This window comes from Cornus florida, unplaced genomic scaffold (assembly GCF_030987335.1).
Source record: "Cornus florida cultivar Cherokee Brave unplaced genomic scaffold, ASM3098733v1 CherokeeBrave_3.0.0_Hap2_Chr03, whole genome shotgun sequence".
In the NCBI taxonomy this organism is placed as follows: domain Eukaryota; kingdom Viridiplantae; phylum Streptophyta; class Magnoliopsida; order Cornales; family Cornaceae; genus Cornus; species Cornus florida.
The window spans coordinates 59,088,169-59,115,539 of record NW_026775573.1 but is presented as its reverse complement, the minus strand read 5'-3'; the positions used below and the strand labels follow the sequence as shown (position 1 = coordinate 59,115,539).

The window sequence follows — 27,371 nt, the reverse complement described above, 5'->3', positions numbered from 1 at the left end:
GATAATATATATTAGGAAGTTTTATTTTTGCCCCTGGGTACAACCCTCCACAATGACCAGGACCTTAACCCTTAGGAGTTCTTAAGTGCTTGGGGTGGTGGAGGAGATGAGGGCCAGGGCCTTGAAGCATGTGAAAAAGATGGAATTGTTGAATTGGTTCTCTCTTTAGCAATTTTGGAATTCATTATAGGTTTTTTTTATGTATTTAGAACAGGACAATGCTGCAATTGGAAGATCTTACAGACCTCCGATGTTGGCACCTCCACGCGTAACACGCTTCAGCAATAGTAGTCTTCTGCCATCTCCGGTCCTTGACCAAATCTCTGGTCCTTCACTTTACCGGAGGGTGAGGGCCAGAAACTCCATCATCAGCACCGCCGGCGAAAGCCCAAAGTTGTTTTACTGCCGTACAACACAACCGACAAACCTCTACCTCATCATCAACAACACCGCCGTTCCTCATTACCGCCGTTGCCACTATTTCCTTGCCGATTACCACCACCGGATATATATATATATATACACACACATACAAAATGGTTTTTTTTTTTTTGCCTTTTTGATGTGTGAAGTTGCAGAGGGGTATGAAATGGGTTTAAAATGCAAAAGGACTCTCGGCAGTGAAATGCAGCGGTGGGTCTGAACGAGGGTAGAACTGAATCGTTGTGGATGACTCACAGCAGCTGCGACTGTAGATGAACTGCGACAGTGCATGACAGTTTGTGCACACCGAGGTGGATATTGGTTGGCTGTGACGGCAATGGGCTGGTTGTTGCTTTGGTTGTGACCTCGAGGATGATGGCGGCGAGCTCGGCTTTGATGGGCTCGGCCATGGAGGATGTCGGTTGTGATGGAGGCGGCGGCGAGCTCGGATGGGATGAGCTTGGTTGTGGCGAATGTCGGCTGTGATGGAAGCGGCGGCGAGCTTAGATGCAGTGAGCGAGGCTGAGCTCAGACGATGGAGAGCTGTGTGGTAATGGTGGTGACGGACCGGCGAGCTTGGAACAGAGGACTTGGGCCACTCGGCTGTGATGAGGTCGGAATGATTTGTGGCTTTGTGGTTGGATTTGGGTCTGTGATTGGTTTGTTACAGATAGTTTTGTGATTTTTGCAATTTGGTCTGTGTCTATTGTGATGGACTTTTAGGGGTAAAATTGTAACTTTAACAATACACAAAAATTTTTAAATTTTTTCATTAAACAAATAGTGTTTCTCTAAGGACAAAAATATAAATTCATATCAATCCACTAATCACAAACAGTTAATTTGGGCCTTTATGTTATATTGTGGCCATCTTCTATTTATATGTACAAATTGAAAACCCGAAAGGTCCTTTGTGTAATTTGCCCTTTATTTTTTAGGGAAAATTACATATAAATGGAGTCAAAGTTCCATATTTACTTAGAGGCTGAGTCAAAGTTCCATATTTCTCTAAAATGGATTGCTGAGGTGGCACATGGTTTTTTACTGTTTAGAAATTGTGGTGCCTAAAATACCCTTCCACGAAGGTACTACTTTTTCTTCGAAGGTACTACTTTTTTGAACTGAAGGTACTACTTTTTGGCGTCCAGGTACCATGTTTTTTAAACACCCGCGAAGGTATTACTTTTTCTCCGAAGGTACTACTTTTTTGAACTGAAGGTACTACTTTTTTACACTGAAGGTACTACTTTTTTGTTAGGGAAGGGCATTTTAGGCACCACAATTTTCTAAACAGTAAAAAACCACGTGCCACCTCAGCAATCCATTTTAGAGAAATATGGAACTTTGACTCAGTCTTTAAGTAAATATGGAACTTTGATTCCATTTATATGTAATTTTCCCTATTTTTTAATGATTAACATACTTTTACTATTATACCCTTACTTAAACACAATATTCTCTTTTATTTTTTTATTAGCTATATAATGGGAAAGGTAACCGTTTTGGCTTATGGCTATTGCCACGCGTCCAGGGCCGGCCCTTAGGTGGTGCCACCACATAGTCCCCCAATTTTGGGGGGCCCCCAAATTTTTTTGTGAGCCTGTATATATAGTATATATACTGTGAAAAATATTTTATTTATAAAATGAATTGTAGCTCATACAGCTTCTTTTTAATACAATTGTCGTGCCCGGATTTTTTCTGGCCTCTCTCAGGGTCATACTAAACACCTAATGGGTCAGAAAAGAAGTTTAATACGACAGAGTGACTATGGTCAAATTATTATTTATTTAGAGTCGCCACTTAACATTGGATTTTATTGGTGTGTTAGGTCACCTTAGGGTGTCTACGGTCTTAAGAAAATAGTTAAATATTTTTATTTGATATCCATTTTTTTAGTCTACGAAAAACTAGATTAAAAATCCGGGGATTTGATTGTGCATGGGGAAGGTGTTAGACACCCATGACACCCGTAGAAACATGGTTAACTTACTTTCTATGTTGCATTCCAAATATATATATATATATATATATATATATATATATATATATATAGCATCTAAAGATGCCTAAATATGGCTTTTGAAGCTTATCCTTATCTACAAGAGAAAAGATCAATGCTTTCGTAAGCACGTGTTTTTTTTAAAAAAAGACTTTGAGATATATATATATATATATATATATATATATATAGTTAAACATATAGGTTTTAGAAAATTTGAACTTAAAGTTCTTAAAGAGACTTGAAAATATATATATAGGGTTTGCTTTTTTAAGAGCTTTGAAGAGATTCTTTTATTTTTGGCGAAGGAAATGATATTTAGATTTAATTTTAAAAAGATGATTAAGAATCAGTGAGAGTTCTTTTAAGGACTCAAGTTAAATCTCTAATCACATAGTGTATATATTTAGTGGGTGCTTTGATAAGCCATAATTGATGTATATTACATATATTTGATCATATGAGCTTTAAAATAAAAGAAGTGAACTCCATTGGTATCTGTTTCGGAAGTCTGATTGTAAGAAACAAATACTTTAAATGGAACTATGGAATGGGATGTCCTTTTACTGAAAGAAAAGGAAGCATGGGTTAACAATTGTAGAAAGATGGACTTATTACATTATTGTCAATGGGATCCGCAACAAAGTTAATTAGCTGCTAGAAAAATGTAATCAATAATATACTACGTATATATATGTGTGTGTGTGTGTGTGTGTGTGTGTAAAACAATGCATAACCCAGGCTGTGAATCTATAACCATGTCTCAAAGGAGTAAATAAGGTTTGTGCCTTTGAGAGTATCACCAAGTTCTAATGGCCCTGTGACAGTCTTCATGGTTTGGAATTATGGCTTACATGACAACTAGGGTGTCATGAAACAATTGTATCAGTAGAATTCAAAAAAAATCAAATACTTGAAGAAAAAAATGATGAATAAAACAACTATAGCTATCATGACAATTAAGGTGTCATGTAACTATTGTAGAAATTCTATATATAAAAAAAAAAGACCAATGTGACAACGAAGGTGTCAGATGGCCACAATATTCACGAAGTAAACAAATATGCACATAACTGAAAGCAATATATGCAATGGAATTCGTAGTTTTTTTTTATAGAAAAAATAAAGATCAAAATAAACGAAGCAATTTGGAATTTTTTTGGTACTCGACTTTGCTTTTACCTTTTGATTTCTTTGGATTGCCAACAAAAAGCGGCGAAAGGTTGGTGGAACTAAGAGGAAGAATTTAGCAATGTGTGTTTGTGAAATGAAAAGCCGACCCCTTTTCCCTCTCCCTGAGGTCGTATTTATAAATGATATTTGCAAATTGATGATGACAAGAAAAACTGAGATTATTGAGGAGATTTGAAAAAAATCAATTTCATTTATTAAGGAGATTTTGATAAACTGATATTATTAAGGAGATTTGAAAAACTTGTTTTTAGTAAACCTTTGACTTAAAGCAAAAATATTAATTTTGAAAAGATACGACATTTTAGAAATGATTATTTATTTGAAAAATATAATTTCAATGATTATTTTGGAAAGTGATGAATCCACTTTTAATAATTCCTTAGTTTCCTTTCCAGTGTCGCATAGCCAAGGCAATTGTTTCTTTGCCATAAGAAAATACTGTTCATACTTGGCATCAGTCAAATTCTGAAATTTTAAGTTAAACCATTTACACAAATCAATCGCTTATAACTTTCCTCATTTTAGTTGAACCTCTTTGTATGTATTCAGTTTCCTGAAAGAAATTATTAGAGATCAAATCCATCATTTCCCTAATTATTGAATCATACTGTTGACTTCTAGGAAAAGCTTCTTGAATGATTTTCCTTGTGTGATTAGTGTATCTATCTCTACTAATCCCTTCAATTAATGAAATCTTTTCACCATCATCATAACAGACTGGTCTCGACAATAAATAAACTAAACTAGCAGACATTTCAGACTTAGTGAAACGAGAACGCAGAGTCTCCTTCACTGAGAAATTATGCAATTTTAAATTGATCATGTTCCATTTCATTTCAGGAACGAAGAAAAAAAAAACAATTATGCCCTATCATTTATTAGTTGTCTAGAATCTTCAACCTCGCCTAATTTCATTTTGCCTATCATCATTTTCCAATTATTAAAATTGAACTTAGAAATCAAAAAATCAGCCATAGATCTATAACCTCTTTTATCTAAAACACCAACTGGAATCATTTTATCATCCAACCTAATGTAATTTCTAAATTTGGTGTAAAGTGAGTGTCAATACATCATAAAATCAGATCCTAGAATTGAAGTGAACATGACAGGCTCAAACATAAAATAACCTAAACTAGGATTTTGGGAACACATTAAATTATCAAAGTAAGTGTCAAATAAAGGGTTTATGACCAAAGCCCAGCATGGTATAATGTGCACGAGCTTGATCAAGTCTGATGACATTCAGGGTTCTTAGAGTATAACCTCTTTCTAAACAAGTTGACAGGAGAGCATAATAGTACTCTTGCCTACCTTGAGCCGCAATCTAATTTTCAGGACTCTACTTGATATATAATATATATATATATATACCATTTATTACCTGTATCCTTATGTTCATTTGTTTCCATACTTAAAAGTATAACACATAACAGGTGTGGTCGTAAGTTATATGCTTAATAATGTTTTCATATATTTATTTTCTTTATCAACCATTCATTCCTAATAATTATAACCTATATAAAGGTGGGGTACCAGACCATGATACTGGGCAACCATTACATGCCTACTAATATTTATTTACTTAACTTACTCTATGCTTTGATGCACTTCGCACACAATAGTATAATCTGTTTATTTGAAGATTAAACTGGTGTCCCCTTAAGTTCTACTGAAACTTGAATGTGCCGTGCCGGAGGTGTAAAATTACGATTTTATCCCTTTCTTGATCAAGCGCCGAAAAGTGGAGCTACGAATTCGACGCCAAGTGTACAAAGTTTTTGGGATGATTTGGGTGTAATGGTGACATTTGTTTTATAATTCTGCAGTCACATTCTCTAAATTTCATAGCTTCACCAGCAAGTTTATCTATTGAATATATATGTATATATGTATAAAATAATGACAGAAATAAAACATTTAGTTAAATTTTATCGAAATTTCCCGACATATAGTTTGGGAAAAATGGAGTGTCTACAACAGTCCACTTGTAACTTAATTTTTTTTTTTTTTTTTAAACTTAGGCCCAATCTGAGTGGAAGAGAATACAGCTTAATCTGGCTTCTTTTTAATGCAGCCCATACGGCCCAATTGAGCCAGCCAACTTGTAACTTTTTTTTTTTTTTTTTTTATAAACTTAGGCCCAATCTAAGTGGAGGAAAATATGAAATACTATTTTAACCTAAAGGTGAGAGAGAACAGAAAGGAGAGAGAATGGTCAAAGTTTATACCCCATGCACGTTGATTTACTGATAGTGATTAGAGACCAAGGAGTGAAGGATCCCTTTTCCATTGATTGGAGTCGTATGGCAATGGTAAATTTCACTTTTTTTCCCTATAATTTGAAGCATATATTAGTTTGATAATTGTTTTGTACCAGACAATAATGTTTATATATATATATATGTGACTAATTTTATGTTGTATTGAAAATTAAACTTTATGCTTTGCTAAATTGCTAATCAAGTATTAGTTTGAATGTTTGATGATTATATATATATATATATGACTAATTTTTTGTTGTATTGAAAATTAAACTTTATGCTTTGGTAAATTGCCAATCAAGCATTAGTTTGGATTTTTCTTAATAAAGTTTTAACGAGGCATATTCTTAGTGTAGTATAGAGATGTGGACTCCAAGGGGAAGTGTTATATATATTTATGTAAGTGAGATCCACTCATATTTATCCCAAATATAAGCTTACAAGAGAAGCTTCTTAGTTAGCTTATAGAAGAAGCTCATTACTTAGCTTATAAAGGAAGCTCATTATCTAGTTTACAAGAGAAGCTCCTTACTTAGCTTAGAGCAACTTCAAGGGGTTGCTATTTTCAAAATATAGTATGTGAGTTTAAAATGGACTCTCCAATAATATACCAAATGGGCAACCAAAATATAACTTTGCCAAATGGGCTGCCAAAATATAACACAACATATAACTATTGCCAAATCTGTTATTGCTTTCTTCCCTCTTTTCTCTCGCATAGGCTTCCAATTTGGTGTTGGGCTGCCAATTTGGTGTTAGGCTTGTGTATATATATATGTCAGTTATGCTTGTATATATATATATATATGTCACTGTTGTGTGTATATATATGTATATGTCTGTTGTATGTGTATATATAAATATATATGTCATTCAGGAATATATATGTGTGTGTGTGTGTCTATTGTGCTTGTATGTATATATATATATGTCAGTGTTTTTATTTATTTATTTTTAATAAGGCAAATAAGCTAAATAAAATATACTCACAAGAAAAAAAAAAAAAAAAAAAAATGGTTGTTGAAAATTGTAGTTGGAAATGGTAGTTGAAAAATAATGATTGTTGTGTCAAAAAATAGTATTTTGGATGAAATGCACCATTAGAGCAGAATTGCTAAAAGATAACATTTTGACACTTAGTTCCTCTCAAAATTTATTTTTAATAAGACAAATAAGCTAAATAAAATGCAAACACTCAAAAAAAAAAAAAAAAAAATTGGTTGTTGAAAATTGTAGTGGGAATGGTAGTTGAAAAATAATGATTGTTGTGTCAAAAAATAGCATTTTGGATGAAATGCACCATTGGAGTAGAATTGCTAAAATATAGCATTTTGACACTGTATCTCATCTCAAAATATAGATTTGGCACTCAAAAATGACATTTTGCATTGGAGATGGTCTTATAGAAGAAGCCCATTTTTGAAGCTATATATAGATCACGTGAGCTTGCGTTTGAAAGGCGGACTTGACAAGTGAATAAAAGAAAACTTTTTCACTTTATTATTTTCTGTCTCATTGCTCTTTGATCTTTGTTTAATTATCTCTCTTCTTGGTATATATATATATATATATATATATATATATATATATATATATTTATATGACTAATTTTATATTGTATTGAAAATTAAACTTTATGCTTTGCTAAATTGCTAATCGAGCATTAGTTTAAGTGATTGATATATATATATGACTAATTTTCTGTTGTATTGATCATATACATTTTCATATTCCACGTGTTCTGTGTTTGTAAATCTAGCATTTAAGTTGATTTGTTGCAGCAAGGCTGCAAGTCTGCAAGAGTACCCGGGCTCTGACTCTGAAACTTTTCTTGGACTATTAAAATGGCTCCCACTAGGAAATACATTTTTGAACATGAAAAATGCCTAAAAAAAAAAAAAAATTTGAGAAGTTGACTCAAACTCAAAGAGAAGCACTTGATAGGTTCATTGTTAGAGAACCACAATCTTCAATTAATGAACAACAAAATGATGTCGAGGAGTTGAATGATAATGGAAATATTGTGGAGGAATATGCAGATGCAGCGAATGATCTTGGTCATGATGCTATTGATGACAAAGAAGATGTTGATGATGTACGCCTTGAAGATGATGAAAATGAGGATAATACTAACTTAGTCAATGCAAAAAGAAGTTTTTCAAAATCAAAGTTATTAAAATCTTACTTGCGATCAACTATGTCAGAAGAAAGATTAAATGGAATAACTTTGATTTCAATTGAAAATGAATTTTTAAAAATGCTTAATTTTGAAAGTTTAATTGAAGATTTTGAGGAGACAAGGAAAACACATTCAAAGGCTAAATATAAAAACGAAGATAGAAACATTTTTTGTGAGAGCTTCTCAATAAAGCCAAGATCAACCACAAGAAAGATATCAGTAGTTTTATCTTCTTTCCATTCACATAAGAAATTTGAAGTTACAGATCTACAAAAAGTGATATTGTTTTGGCCTATTCAGTCGAGCACTTCATAGACTTCCCATAATTACAAAATAGGTACCCAAAACTAACAATCCATAGTAAGCAAAATATTAAACTTTTGGAGGTTGCAGGAAACTTATGCTTTGATAGAATATATTATTACTATATTGTATAATATATTCTAACCTTATATAGGATTACCATATATATAGGTTTACCTTATATAGGATTACCATATATATAATTATCATATACATATATGGCATACTTGTTCATCACACATAATTTCTCCTATATAAACCCCTCTTGTATACATTTTATTTCACACCAATACAATATAAAGAGTTAGAACTCTTTTATATTTAACATGGTATCTATGGTTTAATGGGATTTTTTCCATTAATTAAATTATACTTATAATGTATATTATTTCTATCATTATTATATCTTAACGGTTACATATTTTACTCCCTATATATGCTCTATGTATAAAACATCTATAGGAGGACTTTTTGAGTATATGGCAAGATCATAGAGTGACACTTTTGTAAGGGTTGTGAGCCTATTCTATTTTTTCCTTTGAGAGTTATTTGAATATTGAGTTTATGAGCAACTAGACTTATATAGACTTGGATTTAGTCTTCCTGTGGTCGTGCACATGGGGGAGACGCCGCTGTGAGCTGATTGAGTTGTATTTTGGAGTTGCTAGTTTCACCAATACCTGCACGAAGAGGAGGACTATCAACTTTAAGTCAATGTGTTTACACATGCCTTAACACTCAGGCCAGCTCTTTGTTACCTATTTTATTATTGTTATTTTCATTTTTAATTTCTATTATTATTTTAATCTCATTTATTTATCCTGTTAAGTTCTTATTCATCATTATATCTATGATGTTCAATTGATGTATCATACAGTTTTATGAACTTTAGGTCAATGTGTTTACACATGCCTTAACACTCAGGCCAGCTCTTTGTTACCTATTTTATTATTGTTGTTTTCATTTTTAATTTCTATTATTATTTTAATCTCATTTATTTATCATGTTAAGTTCTTATTCATCATTATATCTATGATGTTCAATTGATGTATCATACAGTTTTATGAAAGTATTTTATTTGATTGTTCGTTGTTGTTGTTGTTCATTTTCATTGAATCATTGTTGTATGTATATTTTATCTAGAAAGATGTGAAATTTTCACAACAATCTAAAGTTGATATTTCCTTAATATGTGTATTCCCTTATTTGATTTAATATTTGTCGATTCTTTATAAAGTATTATTAATCTTATTTGTGGTAGTATGTTTTTGGGTATACATCTCCATATATATGGTAATTAGTTTAATTTACATACTCTTATTCTAAAAAATTGACATGGGTTAGGCAAGTTACTTATTAGTATATTTGATCCATGGTATAGAATTTTCTTTAAAAGGATTGCATTCATTTTGTGTGACTGTTTTTCGTATATGAATGGTGTTATCATATATGGTTAGTCTTTACTTTAATATAATACGACAATACTATTATATTATGTTTTCTATTTATGTGTTGGTACTCTTTCATTATTGTAAATAATGAGTTACCTATTAATCTATTATGAGTAAAATTAGTAACGGCCATTATTTATAGTAACTGAGTTATTTACATTTTCTTAAATTATATTTAATTCTATTTAATGTTGGTATGTTACATTCTGACCATGCATGCAAGTGGCATATAGTATAAATCACTCTTGATTTCATTCAATGAATTTTTAAAAAAAATTGAAACTGACGAGGGAAATGTTTCTATTCATTTTAAAATATATATATATATATATATATATATATATATATATATATATATATATAATTATATATTAACATGTTAATTTGTGTAGCTAGCCGTTGTTTTGGTTTTAATACCTACTTTTCACTAATTGCTTAACCATGTAACTGATTGATGGTTTTAGTTTTGACTTTAATTGCATTGCAAATTATATTTAAAAAGATGTTACGAAATTGAATTAACATAAACTGGTTTGTAATAATATTTGACATCTTGATGATGTTATTTTAGTAATGGTCCAAATCTAAAAGAGAAGCCTAAGGTGTGGCTCTGATACCAAAGGGAAAGCGCACGTTAACTTAAAACAGATAAAACATTAAGATAAATAAGGCGATGTATAACCGACCAAAATATAGGTATATAATATGCGACCAAAATATAGATATATAATATGAAAGTAAATGAAACTGAAATAAAGCTTATATTACAACAGAGAATAACAGAAAATAACTTACAAATTACTGATAGTAGTCTGACAAATACAGCATACTGATGTAGTATTACACTCAAAAAAGATAAATAAAACCAAACTGAAGATTATAATTTGAAACTGAGAAAATGTAATGAAGCCTGAAATCTCTCGAATGAAGCCTGTTTTGCAATGGGACTGAGCACTGCTTTTATAACCGGGCTCCTGCACTGTTAGAGGATGCTTTAGCGTGAATCTTGGCTTTTTGAAAAGTGACTTTTGGTTTCGACAACTTTTACTGTAGATGAATAGTAACTTTCACTGTGGATGAATAGTGTCTTGTCGGGGTACTGTATAAACAGTGATTCTGCCGACAGTTACTGTAGAAATAGTGACTTTGACTAGTTACGTAGCATTCTTGACTTTTACTGTAGCAAATAGTAACTTTGACCAAATAGTGACTTTTTCTTCCATATCAATTTTCAATTGAATGGATCTTGGTATGGATTTTGACTATCTTGGAACACAGAGTCGCTATACAAATTGACTACTAGGTGACTTGATTCAGCAGCAGAGGAAGCATCATCTGCTTCTTCTTCATCTTTAGACAACTCTTGGATGCGATCAGTCAGTGAGGCTGCCATCTTCTTGAGCTCTTCTATTTCTGACTATGGAGCATGTTTCCGGGACTTGGTGGAAATAGTAGAACCAGTAGGGGAAGGCTGTTTCTGTTGACTGACTTGCTTTGTTGGAGGAATGACATGTTTTTGTGAAGTAACTTGGATTGAGGATTGTTTGGGATAATCATCTTTGACATACCCAATAATCCTGTCAAATTTGAAAGTATTCCACCATTTAACATAGTGGCGACAGATGACTATGTTGTCCTGGATATCATATTGCCATTTAAATATCCATGGGATTTTGTATTTACAGAAAAATAACAAGAGGACTAGAAATTGGGAACTATGTTTGTTAACTTTGTAGGGATTTGACTTTTGAAATGGCTATCAAAATTGATAAATAAATGGAAAAGGATTTGGTTATCATTTAAATTAGGTTATATGGCAGTTTTAATTGAATGAAAATTTAATGCTATCTATATAATTCTTTAACCATTATAAAGTGAGAAACTCATTGCATATCTTTAAAGAAGGAAATGATTATATGCAGTTGCTAATGGTGCACTCGTTATATACAAATTCTTCATCTCATTACTTTCATTATACGAATTTTTTAAAATCTATGGTTGAGGAGGCCCTGGATGACATGGGCCAGGTCCGACTCGCAAAACACAACCTTCAGTCCGAACAGCTGGGTCAGCCCATAAAAAGACACTGCCATATGGGCCGAGCGGGAGTAAGCCCATCAAGAGTGACCAGGGCTTACTGAGGAATAGGCCCAGGTCCAGCAATTAGTAAATATCTTGTAAATATCTTGTAAATATCTATAAATAGGAGTTGGAATGAAGAGGAGGGGGATCTTGATTCGGGTTGAGGTGTAAGAATTCTAGAGAGAGAAAGAATAGAAGGAGTTTCTTGCATCTTCAATTGGCGCCGTCTGTGGGAAACGCATAAAAGTTTGGTTGATCAATGAGGAGGATCGAATGGATTCAAACCAATTCGGTTGATCGAGACTCGATCTTGCGGATTTGAATCCAGATCTGAGCGATTGTGACCTACTCTGGAGGAATTACGATTCTTGAAGCTTTGGCAGGAGTGACTTCAGATCTACGCAACCGCGAGTTGCTCGATTGTGACAGGATCTGACGGATTTAGAGTCCAGGCAATTCAGATCTTGTAAACAGTGAGCATAATTCGGAGAATTAGAAGCCAGATCTAAAAATTCCTACTCACGAAGCTTAGATCTACTCGCGAGCTTGAGATTAATGCCTTTACTCCGTTCGGGAATAATGATAGGTGAAAGCTCCAATCCGATGGAGGCTGTCCAGCAAACAAAGCTTGAAGAGTTGATGAATTTGATTGAAGCTCTCAGAAAAGAAAATGCAGAATTGAAAGCTGGATTGCAGCATCGGCAAATACCCGCAGTCTCGCATCCGCTTCCGGTCGGAGAAGGAGGTGTTCCATCTAGTATCGCGCATCAAGGCGATCAGAACGAGAACAATCAGTCAGCTCACCACCGTGATGAAAGGATGATGGACAATTCGCCGCCAAATGTTCGTCGAGTTGAAGATCACGAAGGCTCGACTCACGTTGATCCGCAGCGGGAAAGGTTTGACCGAGAGGAAGTGATGGAGGTAGATCGCCGTCGAGTAGCGTCGCCTTGGCAGAGAGAGTTCATAGAGGAACGGTCGTTCGATCCGTCTTACCGGCCCTCCATGGTTACTGTCACTCATCACGGTTCGGAGGGCAGAACCGTAACTCACAGAGCTACCGCCGGACTCCAGAGAGAGAATGAAGCTCTCCGATCCGCAGCTCGGACGGTGGATTCACCATTCACCGACGAGATCTTGAATGCGCCGCATCCAAGGAAGTTTGCTATGCCAGTCTTTATTCTGTTTGACGGAACAACCGATCCGATCGATCATGTGTATCATATCCAGTTGAAAATGGCCCTGAACACGGAAAACGACTCTTTAATGTGCAAATGCTTCCCTACAAGTTTGGCCGGACCGGCGCTCAGCTGGTTCAAAAACTTGCCTAGGAGCTCCATTGGCAGTTTCAGGGACCTGTGCGATCGGTTCATAAGCCAGTACTATGGGAACAAACGCCCGCCGAAGGACATCTCGAGCCTGTTCACGATGCGGCAACACAAGGATGAACGGCTCCAGGCCTTTCTTACCAGGTTTAATCTCACTAAGAGTATGGTAATCGAATGCCATCCTACTACGGCAGTTCAAGCCTTCAAGTTAGCCATGACACGCGGAACTCCGTTTCACACCAGTCTGGTAGTGAATACGCCAGCTACCATGGACGAACTCAATGAGAGAGCCGATGGCTTTGTGCGCCTCGAAGAAGAGGAGGCAGCTAATGCTCGGACAACGTCGCTTGTGTCGACCGAGGAAAAGTCCAAGGCAAAGATCAGGCAGAAGCAGGCTCAGCCGCAACGTCAGACCACTTGGAAGGCCGAAAAAAGGTCCAGGGAGGAAGAGTTGATTACTCCGCTGAAGGTCACTCTGGCGAGGTTATATCAGGAGAACAAGGACAAGTTTCATCCACCACTGCCAATTAGACAACCCCTCGAACAGAGGGATCAAACTAAACATTGTGCTTTTCATTCTGATTTCGGACATCAGACTAACGAATGCAGGAACCTGAGGAGGCAAGTGGAGATGTTGATAGCTAGAGGGGAGTTTGCGAGTTATGTTCAAGGCTCGGCGATGGAGCAGAATCGACCAGTGGAACAAATAAAAAGGAGTCATAAACAAAGCTCCCACAATTCGCAACCAGTTCGTATAATCAATGCTATCCATGGTCGACCCGAGCCTAGTGAAGAGCCAGATGAGCTGCTACGGGTGCGCCTGCGGCAGGCACAGATGAAGAAAAGGGTCGGCAATGTGACCACTCTACACCAACAGAGCCCGTCAATGCAGATAAAGTTCGACTGGACAGACCTGCAGCGTGTCCAACTGCCTCATGACGACCCGTTGGTAGTCAGTTTGACAGTGGCAGAGTGCTTGGTGCGCAGAGTTCTGATCGATCCTGGGAGCAGTGCGAATGTTATGCCAAGGGACACATTTGACAGGCTCGACATTAAACCAGAGAGGCTCAAGCCCACCGGAAATCCCTTATTAGGGTTCGATGGGAAGAGGGTGGAACCCGTCGGGATGGTGGAAGTAGAAGTTCAAGCTGCAGAGCGAGCTCTTATGGAAACTTTTGTGGTTGTGGAAATTCACCCCTCGTATAATCTCCTGATGGGAAGAGGATGGATTCACAGAGTCCGAGGTGTACCCTCAACTCTGCATCAGGTCATGAGGTGCCTCGGGCCCGATGGAGATAAAGTGATAGACATTCGGGGGGATCAGGTCGCAGCCAAAGAGTGTTATTCCGTCACACTAAAGCATGCAGGGAAGGGAAAGGCGCCCGTCCGGTCGACAAGCCCCAGATAGCAATTACAGGAACCTCCACTCGAGCAGAATAGGGTGGAGGAGTCAGCCGACTTGACCGAGGAGCCCCTTCTGGATGTGCAGATCGATCAGTCCAGGCCAGAACGAACTACCAGAGTGGGTATAAGACTGACCAGAGAAGAGCAGCAAGAGCTAGTGGATTTCTTATCCCACAATGTCGACGTATTTGCATGGAGTCATCTCGACATGCCTGGAATTAGTCCTTCCGTCTCCTGTCATTCCCTGAATGTCAATCCTAATTTCAAACCAGTGAAACAGAAGCAGCGAAGATTTGCTCCAGAACGTAATCAGATCATAACGGAAGAAGTTGATAGGCTGCTTGATGCGGGATTTATCAGAGAGGTGCACTACCCTGAGTGGTTGTCCAACGTCGTTGTGGTGCAGAAGAAAAATGGGAAATGGCGCGTATGCATTGATTTCACCAATTTAAACAAAGCCTGCCCGAAGGACAGTTTCCCGTTGCCTAAGATTGATCAAATGGTGGATGCCACCACGGGGTATGAGCGTTTAACCTTTCTGGACGCATATTCAGGTTATAATCAGATTCCTATGGACCCCGCAGATGAAGAAAAAACTTCTTTTGTCACCGAGCGAGGAACGTACTGCTACAAGGTTATGCCTTTTGGATTAAAGAATGCGGGAGCAACTTATCAACGACTTGTCAGCAAAGTTTTTAAGAATCAAATGGGTAAGATTGTCGAAGCCTATATTGATGACATGGTGGTGAAAAGTAGGAAAAAGGATGATCATCTGAAGCATCTGCAAGATGTATTTGATGTACTAAAGCGATATGGGATGAGGCTCAATCCGACCAAGTGCTCGTTCGGTGTGAGTTCCGGGCAGTTTCTGGGACACGTGGTCAACCGCAGGGGCATCGAAGTTAGCCCCGCTCAAGCAGAGGCTTTGATTAAGAATGCCGAGCCAAAGACGATCAGAGAGGTGCAAGCCCTAACAGGACGAATAGCTGCATTAAGTCGATTTATTTCAAAGTTGTCAGACCACTGCAAACCATTCTTTGACACGATTCGGAGCCATGGAAGGCAGGTCTGGGGGGATGAGCAACGACAGGCATTGACTCATTTGAAGCAATATATGCAGAATCCGCCAGTCCTGTCAGCCCCAGAACCGGAAGAAAAGTTATTTCTATATCTTGGAGTATCTGGTGTCGCGACGAGTGCCGTTCTGATTCGTTGCAAGGAAGGGGTGCAATACCCAGTATTTTATGTAAGCAAGACACTGATGGAGGCAGAAAAAAGATACTCAAAGGCCGAACGGGTGGTACTTGCACTTGTAAATGCAAAAAGAAAGTTAAGGCATTATTTTGAATCCCACCCCATAGCTGTTCTAACAACTTTCCCAATCAGAACGCTCATGCACAAGCCAGAGCTCTCGGGCAGAATGACAAAGTGGGCCATAGAGTTGAGTTCATTTGACATAACGTACGAGCCGAGAACAGCTATTAAAGGGCAAGCGGTGGCCGATTTCCTACTAGAATGTGATGCCGAAGATACGGAAGAGGACCTTAGAAGCGGCTCTTGGAAACTTTTTGTGGATGGCTCCTCTAACCCGACGGGGGCTGGGATTGGGATCAAACTGCAAACCCCAGAAGGTACTTCCTTGAGCCAAGCACTCAGACTTGAGTTCCGAGCCACCAATAATGAAGCGGAATACGAGGCGTTGCTAAATGGATTAAAGTTGGCCAAAGAGCTACAGATCAAAAGTTTGACAGTGTATAGTGACTCGCAGCTGATTGTTCGGCAGGTAAATGGTGAGTACGCAACCAAGGATGACATGATGGGGGCATACCGTTCTGCCGTTCTGCGTAGAGCCAAGGACTTTGCAAAGATTGAATTCATACAGTTGCCGAGGGAACAGAATGCAGATGCAGACCGTTTAGCATGCAGTGCTTCAAGTTGTGGTGAAACATTGGCGAGGGTGATTCCAGTGGGAATAGTGACCCAGCCGTCCATTTTCGAAGAACCGATGGTCTCGGACCCTTGGCAAGTCAACGTCATACCGTATGAACCGAGTTGGATTGACCCAATCATTACCTATATTCGAGATGGCGTTTTGCCTATGCAAAGGGATGAAGCTAGGAAACTCAAAAAGAATGCTGCCAAGTACGCCATCGTGCGGAACCAGCTGTACAGAAGGTCCTATTCTGGCCCGTACTTGAAATGTGTCACCCCCGCGGAATCGCAGCAGGTATTGCGAGCTATTCATGAGGGTGTGTGTGGCAATCATTCTGGGGGAAGATCGTTAGCGCATAAAGCAATGACACAAGGGTATTTTTGGCCAAACATGTCAAGAGATGCGGAGGAGTTCTCTCGAAGGTGCGATAAGTGCCAACGATATGGACCAATGATCCACCAACCACCTGAAGAATTGCACGTAATGGCCTCGCCGTGGCCTTTCGCGCAATGGGGGATGGATGTGGTCGGTCCTCTGCCAACTGCAAGAGCTCAGAACAAGTATGTGTTACTGGCCACGGATTATTTCACTAAATGGGTGGAGGCAGAACCGTATCCTAGCGTGACTCAGACTCAGGTGAGACGATTTATCTGGAACAACATTATCTGCCGCTTCGGTGTTCCCAGAACAATAGTCATGGACAATGGCACAAACCTCGACAGCAGGCAAGTAAGAAAGCTGCTGGAGGAGTATGGAATCAACCAGAAGTTGGCTGCAGTAAGTCATCCTCAGGCTAACGGACAAGCAGAAATCACAAACAGAACCATTTTCGCCTGCATTAAGAAGAAGCTGGAAGATCATAAGGGGAAGTGGTTGGATGAACTCCCGAACGTTCTATGGGCTTACAGAACCACCCCAAGGCGGCCGACTGGGGAGAGCCCGTTCGCAATGGCGTATGGTACCGAAGCAGTTATACCGGTTGAGCATTTAGTCCCCACTATCAGAAGCTTAGCATGGAGTCGAGATCAGAACGACAAGATGTTAAGATTGAACCTCGACATGATAGACGAAAGGAGGGACGCAGCGGCTATAAGGCTAGCATCGTATCAGCAAGTGCTGGCGAATAGTCACAATAAGAGAGTAAAACACAGGGATTTTGCCCCGGGCGATCTGGTTCTGAAAAGAAAGGTGGGGATGGTCAAAAAAATGATGCCACCCTGGGAAGGCCCATACAGAATTGCAGAAGTCATTGGCAAAGGGGCATATACGTTGGAAACCATGGCGGGAAAGTTGGTCAACAAGCCCTGGAACGCCACGTCTCTGAAGAGGTACTATCAATAGAAGCTAAGTTCTGGTTTTAATTGGATGTTATTTGTTGTTAATCAAATACATATGAATGAGCAAGTTACCGGAATTTACAAAAAAAGAAGAGAAGAATTTTCTTTTCCAATGTTCTACTATAAAAATTGAAAGCCAAGTGGCAAGTGGCATTCTAGCCGAGCGCCAGGCACTTAAGCAAGATAAGTGGCATCTGGCACTATAAGCCGAACGCCAGACACTTGCTAAAAATTGAAAGCCAAGTGGCAAGTGGCATTCTAGCCGAGCGCCAGGCGCTTAAGCAAGATAAGTGGCAGCTGGCACTATAAGCCGAACGCCAGACACTTGCTAAAAATTGAAAGCCAAGTGGCAAGTGGCATTCTAGCCGAGCGCCAGGCACTTAAGCAAGATAAGTGGCAGCTGGCACTATAAGCCGAACGCCAGACACTTGCTAAAAATTGAAAGCCAAGTGGCAAGTGGCATTCTAGCCGAGCGCCAGGCACTTAAGCAAGATAAGTGGCAGCTGGCACTATAAGCCGAACGCCAGACACTTGCTAAAAATTGAAAGCCAAGTGGCAAGTGGCATTCTAGCCGAGCGCCAGGCACTTAAGCAAGATAAGTGGCACTATAAGCCGAACGCCAGACACTTGCTAAAAATTTAAAGCCAAGTGGCAAGTGGCATTCTAGCCGAGCGCCAGGCACTTGCCGTACAAACACACAGCAAAACTAGTATAAAAAGAAAAAGAGAGAAAAGATATATATGTACTGAAGATAAGTTGAACAGAGCACAACACATAGAGAAAAAGAGTTCGGCCATTTCATTAATATTGAACATTTAGTTTACAAAAGAGAGGTGTCCATCATTACAAGAAGATATGAACTGGAAGAATTCGAAGGAGCCCTAGCTAGACGCCTCAGTACCAACAGCATCCTGGTCCTGCCGACTCGCCTCCTCGGCCCCATCAGCCGCCTCACCTTCATGAGGTGGGGAATCCAGGTGAATAACTGAGTCGTTCGGCTGGGGTTCAGCGTCAGCAGTGGCTACAGAGGGAGCCACGGTTGACGATTGGGGAGCGGTCAGTGGCAGAGCGGTAGGAGGAGCTGTGATGATCCTTGAGGATGCGATGTCCTGGCACTCATCAAATATACGCTCCGCTTCGGTGGGTTCTGGGTCGACATAGACCCCCAGAGGCTCGATCCCCAGATCCTTGTCTACCTCATCCGGAGTGGAGCTGGTCTGTCCCTCATCCGGAACCCGGTCGGCGAAGCCTTCCCGGAATCCTTGAGCATACCGAAGAGCACCGACCCTGGAGAACCGAGCATGAAGGGCCAGCATCCCACCACCCACTCTGCTGATAACGTCGATCAGAGCGGTACGCTCGTCCAGAGCTCTTTTTTCAAAAGCCATCCGAGCAGACTGTTCATCAGCTAGAAGACGTTGGAGTTCTGCCTTCTCTTCTCTGAGTGATTCCTGCTCAGTCTGCCAGACGCTCTTCTCGAGCTGGAGGGCGTCCTTCTCATCCTGAAGGGAATCATTCTCCTTTTTCAGGACATCTCTCTCTTGCTCGGCTTTGTCAAGCCGAACCAGCACCTCGGTATTCTTCATGGCAAGGAGGTCGTTCTCTTTATTAGCCACCTCCAGGCTGTCAGAATACTTTCGGGCCCTGGCGTTCCCCATTTCCACCTGCTTCTGCATGGCCATCATCCCAAACAATGTCTGCATAGGTGCACAATAAGAACGGTTAAACCAATAGTCAGAACGGGAGAAGGCAAGACCAAGTAATATAAGAGAATTCATGAGTTAGAAAATAAAAGTCACCTCCATAGCAGATTGGGGAAAGCGACTGAACACGTCCTTCTGGGAAAGGCCCTTTGCCGCCTCAATGTCCTTCGGAGTCCACATGCTCCTGTAGTAGGCCATAGCGGTCTGGCCATCCTTCAGCATGGTCTCGTTCGGTTTCACGAACGTCCCATCCGTTCGAGTGTACCGAGGGGCCCATGGCGGCAAGCTGGGGATAGAAGGGGGGCCTGAAGCAGAAGCAGAGCCACCAGCTGCAGGAGGCCCAGATTGAGAAGGAGCTCTGATCGCTCGGTGCAAGAGAGTACCCGGCCCAGAGACTCGGGTCCTTCTAATAAGAGGCTCCTCCTCAGGGTCGATTTCACTGTCAGGATGAGGCCTTTTGCCTCGCTCTTTGTCCCGACCGCCCCCCGCAGCAGCAGGAGCTATGGTAGCTGGGGAGGGCGCGTTCTGGTTGGCCGCAGGGGCGCTGGCCGCCGGGTTAGTAGCCACTGCGCTCGGGACAGTGTCAGATATGGTGGCTGAAGAAGAAGCCGACGCTGGAGAGGAGGTCGCCCCAGCAGCAGGAATGACTGGGGGAGTATTTTTCCTCCTGCCAAAAGAGGGAATCTGCAGTCTGCTCATATTGTAGCCGAGTGATGAGAGCGCAAAGAGGTTGTCTGAAGTGAGGAGATCTGAGCAGGAAGGAATATCGTTCAGAACGTATCTCTTCAAGTAGTTAATCCTATCCCTGCAAACACTGTAGCTCAAGTCATCACAAGGTATTCCCAAGGAGCGGCATAAGTAAGTGCAAAAACGAGGAACGCATGTTTCACAGGGGCAGTCGTGTTTATGGGATTTGAATTTTTTATAGGAGGAGACAGAGCAGACACCAAAGGCGCTCGGGATAGGGTAATCCTCTGCAGCCGGTGAAGACCAAGCCCCACTAATACCCACTATGCTATCCCTCCAACCCTTTTCAGATTTTATTGTGTCAGTGCATATGGACATCTTCTCGAACGGGTAGAGGTGGTAGAAGGGCTCGTTAGTACGGATCTTACTGACCTTATAGCACAGAAGGAGGTCTATGAGGTCAAGGTCCAGATTTCTGTCACGCATCAATAAGAGCATAACAGATATGATCCTAAAGAAGTTGGGGTTGACCTGCAGAGGGGATATCCCCAATCTGTTGAAGACATAACTAAAGAAAGGGTGCAGAGGGAACCTAACAACATTCAGTTGAAGGTTTGTGAATAAGACTTCGCCGGGCAGGAGGCCGGCGCCGGTCGTAATATTAACGTCTTGGGGGCAAACCCTAACTACGATGTTGTCAGGAAGCCTAAGTCTCATGCGAAGGACACCCAGATCTACAACCATGGTGGAAGTGCAAGAAGAATCTAAAAGAGGGAAAATGGAAGCCTGCCGAAAGTAAAAAAAACGAAACTAACCTCGGAGGACTGCAAGATCGCTGGGAGAATGACTCTCGAAGGATTTCACCGGAAAAGGCTTAGCACAGTTCTAGAAAGAGGGAGATTTGGCTGATGATGGAGACGGTAAAGGGAAGTGAAGTGGAATTCGAGAGCATTATATAGGCAAGGGGGCCCGAGGGCCGAAGCGTCGGGAAGGCAAGAAATCCCTCGAACCCCGGAACATTGATTCTGGATCTGACCGTTCGCTCCCCCACGTGGTTATCTCGAGCCGTCAGCGTCATGATGAGACGCCATCAATAATTACCCCTTATTAAATAAGGGGCAATCATGGGGGCAGTTGAGGAGGCCCTGGATGACATGGGCCAGGTCCGACTCGCAAAACACAACCTTCAGTCCGAACAGCTGGGTCAGCCCATAAAAAGACACTGCCATATGGGCCGAGCGGGAGTAAGCCCATCAAGAGTGACCAGGGCTTACTGAGGAATAGGCCCAGGTCCAGCAATTAGTAAATATCTTGTAAATATCTTGTAAATATCTATAAATAGGAGTTGGAATGAAGAGGAGGGGGATCTTGATTCGGGTTGAGGTGTAAGAATTCTAGAGAGAGAAAGAATAGAAGGAGTTTCTTGCATCTTCAATGATATATTGGTTTCTCACACAATATGTTTCTATTTTCACGAGGTACAATACTGAAGCAACTCGAAAATACAACCAAAATCTAGCTATTGAAGAAGACGACCTGGAAAAAGAAAGGACAAAATTCCCATCGCCAATACAGAGTTCACATGATAGAAGATGACTATTTTGTGGATGCTTCCTGCTTAAAAAGGAAGAGAGAATTGCAGAACTGAAAATTCCAATCAAGGAAGGTGTAAAGCTATATATTTCAAGGAGCTAATTAGATTCATGGATATATATTGTCCATCCACATAGAAGTAGTCTTTGGGTATAGATACTGGATAGCTAAACATGCAGAGAAGCAGAGTTGGTGTAGTAAACTAAAATGGGAATTACCTAATCTATCAACATGGAGCGGTGAACAGGTGCCGCTACATGATGGGGTTTTTCTCTTAAAAAAAAAAAATATAGATTCAATGGGTTATTAAATTAATTCATTTAGCTAAAGAACAAAGTATATGATTGGAAGAATATATGCGAGTAACAATGATCAACAATCAGATTCCTCATGAGGTGGGGTTGAATATCTTCCAAGAGGCTTGTAGCAGAAAGCACAAGAACTAATTAAGCATCACCAACATATTTATTCACTAAAGTAAATATTTACTGTAGTAAAAGGGAAAAAAAAATACGAGGTGTAGTATATTGTAATATAACCTTGACCTTGGCAGGTGAGCTTGTCTGGTTGGTCACAAATAATAAAATTAAAGTTTTGTGTAGTGGAGGGAGATCGCACGGGCTTGCCCGGGTTCTCTCATCCGATGTGTGTGTGTTTGTATTTGTGTGTGCTTGCATCTCTCTCAATTTTACCACTTCCTAATTTGCTACTTTGCAATGTTGCAACTAACATAATGGAAAAGCAAATGCATCTGGAAGCGCTAACAAATTATTCATCTCTGATTTTTCAAATGAGATATTATCAGTGATGAATTATTGGACAGGAAAAAAAAAAAAAGAGGAAGTAAGTGGTGGGTTGAAGAATAAGAAAATGATGAAAAAGAAAAATGAAAATGAGAGAGAAAAAGAAGGAAGTGGTGGAGTGAAGTGAAGTAAAAAAAAAAAAAAAAAAAAATTCAAGAGTTGGGTTGTGAAGGAAAAGAAAGAAAATTAAAAAGACCAAGTGTCTTATTAGGACATAATCCAATATATGTCGAGGGCGATGGGCCTAAGCCCCAAGGGAGTCATTAATAACACTCATTTTAGGAGGTTTCCCGAGGAGATTCTTTCCTGTTCATCTCTATGGCATCAGTGTTGTGATGTGATGTTAAGGAAGGGCTTTGCTCTAAATGAATTCGAGGCGAGCATACTCTCGCAAGGTATAGGTCACATATATCCTTGGAGGATTCACCTAAGTGAAAGTTGTCGTGAGGCCGCGACTGTGGGAGTTAGGCTGTTCCCTAGAGCTTTCATGAGAATCAAGATACCAGTGCAAGGCCATTAATCGCGCTAACCTGCTAAACCAAGTCTATTGTCAATACTATGTGTGTGGTATGTTAAGGTTTGGTTTAAGGAACCGAATTCAAGACTTAGTTCATTCAAGTTCCTCAAATGGAGACTATCACACTAAGTGTAGGTTCAAGCCCACAAAGCACCTACGCTGATTGCATAGTATAAATATTTTACTTATTATTTTATTAAAATAGTTGGGGATTGTTGAGAATATTTTAATAAAAATATAATTATATTGTATTAATTATGGTTTAATGGGATTTTATTCCACTAATTAAATTATACTTATGGTGTATATTATTTCTATCATTATTATACCTTAGCGGTTACATATTTTACTCCCTATATATACTCTATATATAAAACATCTATAGGACTTTTTGAATATTTGGCAAGATCATAGAGTGACACTTTTGTAAGGGTTGTAAGCCTATTCTATTTTTTCCTTCGAGAGTTATTTAAATATTGAGTTTATGAGCAACTAGAATTATATAGACTTGGACCTAGTCTTCCTGTGGTCGTGCACATGGAGGAGACACCACTGCGAGCTGATTGGGTTGTATCTTGAAATTGACTAGTTTTACCAATACCCGCTCGAAGGGGAGGACTATCAACTTTAGGTCAATGTGTTTACACATGCCTCAACACTCAGGCCAGCTCTTTCTTACCTATTTTATTATTGTTATTTTCATTCTTAATTTCTATTATTATTTTAATCTCATTTATTTATCATGTTGAGTTCTTATTCATCATTATATCTATGTTGTTCAATTGATGTATTATACAATTTTGTGAAAGTATTTTATTTGATTATTCGTTGTTGTTGTTGTTCATTTTCATTGAATCATTGTTATATGTATATTTTATCTATAAAGATGTGAAATTTCCACAACAGAGATATATATATATATATATATATATATATATATATATATATATATATATATTTTACTTGATGACTTTCAATAAGTTTATCAAGCATACATCTTGTTAGGGGTTAGAATTTGAGTTTTCAGCAAGTTCTTTCGCACTTCTGAGCATACCAGGTGAAATACAACACTCAAATCATCCCAACACCACCACAAATTGTCGGAAAACACCTTACACGCTCCCCCATGCACCGCCAGAAGGTTCAACCAGCTTTTTTCGTCCTCCATGCACCGCTACGCGCTCAGGTGCGTCAGATCCACGCGCGCAAGCCACGTCAACAAGCCACGCCAGCACTACCATGTCAGCTACCACATCATCCAGTGCCATGTCATTAGTGCTACGTCATCGTTGCCACCTTAGCGTTAGTGTCAAATTTTTTTTTCTGAACATACCTATTCAGCCCAGTTTTTCACGCTGATTCCGAATTCACAGTCCGCTTTTGCATTTGGAATTTTTAAATGGCCGAAAATGAGGTAACCAACCCTATTTCAGTTATTCTTAATAGTGACAATTACTCTTTTTGGAGTCAAATTATGCACAGTTTTTTGAAAGGTCGTAAGTTATAGTCCTATGTCACTGTAGATCGTACTACACCTACTCAAGCCACAACAGGACATCAAATGCCTATGCCACACGTGTTGAAGACTAGGACAGTAACAATCACAAGATGTGATACCCCCGGATTTCCGAATGCGGGTTGGCCAGGCCCATGCCCGACTACCCGAGGATATCAAACCAATTAGCAATAAATGAACACAGAATACAATCCAGATAAATAGAAATAAATAAAACTGCTGAAAAGAAACTAGAATGATAAACCAAAACTGAAACCTCAAAATAAATTTTATAAATAAAGAATTATTCTGATACATCCAACTTCTCCATTTTTAATACAACTCGGGAATCCATCTGATGGACCCCTAATAAACTCCAACACTGGAAAAATAATAACTAAAGAACTCCAATGCTAAACCATGAAGAAAACTCCTACATCGTCGGAAGAATAAGTAACCGTTTCTGCTCAGCACGAACAAGATCTACAACCTGGAACCGTCCGTTACCTGACAAATAATAGTGGGTCAGGCCCACAAACAAGTTCTAATCTAACTACAATCCATACAGAGACCCGATACGCAGATACACCCTAGATACCTTACAATATCTAATTAATCCATAAGTATATATATATCCACACTAAGGACATTCACTGGACTATAATATGGGTCTCAACCTGAATAGAAAATATCATGCGAAAACGCATCCAAAGGTGGGCATGAGTACTTAGACCTAACAGGGTACACCTACTTACTATATCCAGCTACGCATCCACTGCATATACGCACCCTAACCAACGAGTCTGAGACTCAAGATCATCTCGTGGTACCATAATCATATATCTAAAGTCCGTCAAAAAACCAGAGTATGTCATTCACTTATTCAATAAGAGACATACAAAAATACCGTCCAGATAAGCACTCAACTTATTTAGCTGATGTGTCTTAACCACAACCAGTTAATCTAGGGAGTCATTCAACCTAGTCAGTTGATTCAACTCAAACATATTAATGAATTCAATATTTTACAATCTATACTTTCCATCCGGTAGGTTAGGTCTTAGTGTTTTGAGCTAAACCGTCCCCAGTATGCCACCGTCCCATACCGGTGCATACAATCCTCCATATCCATGTAAATTACAATATATAAATCATAATTTAGTAATTTACAATCCAAACCATTATCCAAATAATTGCAGAAAACATTTCATTATTCTATCAATTGCAATCTAACAGTAATCCAAATAATTGCAGAAAAAGTTTAATATTTCAACAATTAGCATCCCAAAGCATGTATAGATAAAAAAAAATACATAGATGACCCTATCATGCATTTAAAAATAAGTTTTATAAACATCCTAAATCCCATTAAATTGCTACAATTTAGTTAAGCAATTAATCCCCCTTAATCCCCCTTTCATCCGTTAACAGTATAGAAAATTTACTATTTTAATACTGTTTGTCCCACTGACTCAGAGGCCAACTTTGATCAATCTAAGGTTTTAGTAACATCCAAAATAAACCATTAAATCCCTCCGTGAAGTCCCAAAATTTCAGAACAATTCAATTCCTTCCACTCGTTACCAGTATGTTAAATTGTATAGTTTTATACTGTCCATCCTTTAGTGTAAAGACATAAACTATGCAACAAGAGGCTTTAACCACACTTGAAATTAGTATTAAGAACCCAGTATGCTCACCACACAGTTCAGACCAAATTAAAAACATCCAAACATCACCTAAAACTTCAGAAAATCAATCCTCGTGAGAGACTACTCTAAAACCAAAAAGGAGAAGGCTCCAAAAACAAAAGGAGAAGGCTCTAAAAAAAAGGAGAAGGCTCTAAAAAAAGAGAGAAGTCTCCAAAAAACAAAAGAGAAGGCTCCAAGAATTCCTGGAGCCGTCTCCAAGAGGGTAGAGCAGGCTCTACCTCTCCTAGAGCCAGCTCTACAATTGGGGGGAGCCGGCTCCCTCCTTCTGGAGCCGGCTCTCTCCCTCTCTGAGAGCCGTCCGCGATTCTGTGTATTCTACGACCTTCGTCCCCGACTCCGGCTGCTTCCAATCCTCTCTGTTTATTTTAAACCTGAACCTAAATGTCCCAAGTATGTCCAGTATCATCCAGATTCATTATTCATACCAAATAGCATTACTAAAATCCTTTAACACCTACCGATTATAGTATGCTTATACAAACAAGTACTGTAACCAAACTTTCCAAAAATCATCACAGAACTAATTCAAGGTAAAAATATGATTAATTTGACATATAAAAACATGCACAATTTAGTTATTGATCCATTAAAACCCTAGAGCATACCTAGGTGCACAGAACACAAGCCAAAGGGAAGGAGGAAGAAAAGAACTTGCCTATGATTTCAGTTGAAATCCTGGTGTCGTGTCCACTGTTCCGGCAACACCGAGTTACTGTCTAGCCTCCTTCTACTTCTGCTCTTCCCTTCTCCTAGGTCTGACTTTGAAGCCTCAGTCGGAAACCTCACAGACTTGCTCTGTTTCTCTCAAACCTTTACTTTGTATCTCTCTGTGTTTTGATACGTGAATAGGGTTTTCCAACCCTTCCTTCAGACTATAACCATATATATATAGGCACAGATAAAACCTAATTCCAATGCTAATCCACGACAGAAACCCTAATCTAAATTAAACCCTAGTCGG

At 39.2% G+C, this 27,371-nt stretch overlaps 1 protein-coding gene across 1 annotated transcript; it reads right to left on the bottom strand.

Annotated features, from left to right (window-relative positions):
• Window positions 1–18,446: 18,446 nt before the first annotated feature.
• Window positions 18,447–24,471, bottom strand: LOC132301647 (uncharacterized). The gene is made up of 3 exons (XM_059798886.1): window positions 24,336–24,471; window positions 19,700–20,169; window positions 18,447–19,597 (listed from the first exon to the last, which is right to left on the bottom strand). The coding sequence occupies exons 1-3, from the start codon at window positions 24,469–24,471 to the stop codon at window positions 18,782–18,784; spliced, it is 1,422 nt and encodes a 473-aa protein (XP_059654869.1). The 3' UTR covers window positions 18,447–18,781.
• Between the last annotated feature and the right edge of the window lie 2,900 nt (window positions 24,472–27,371).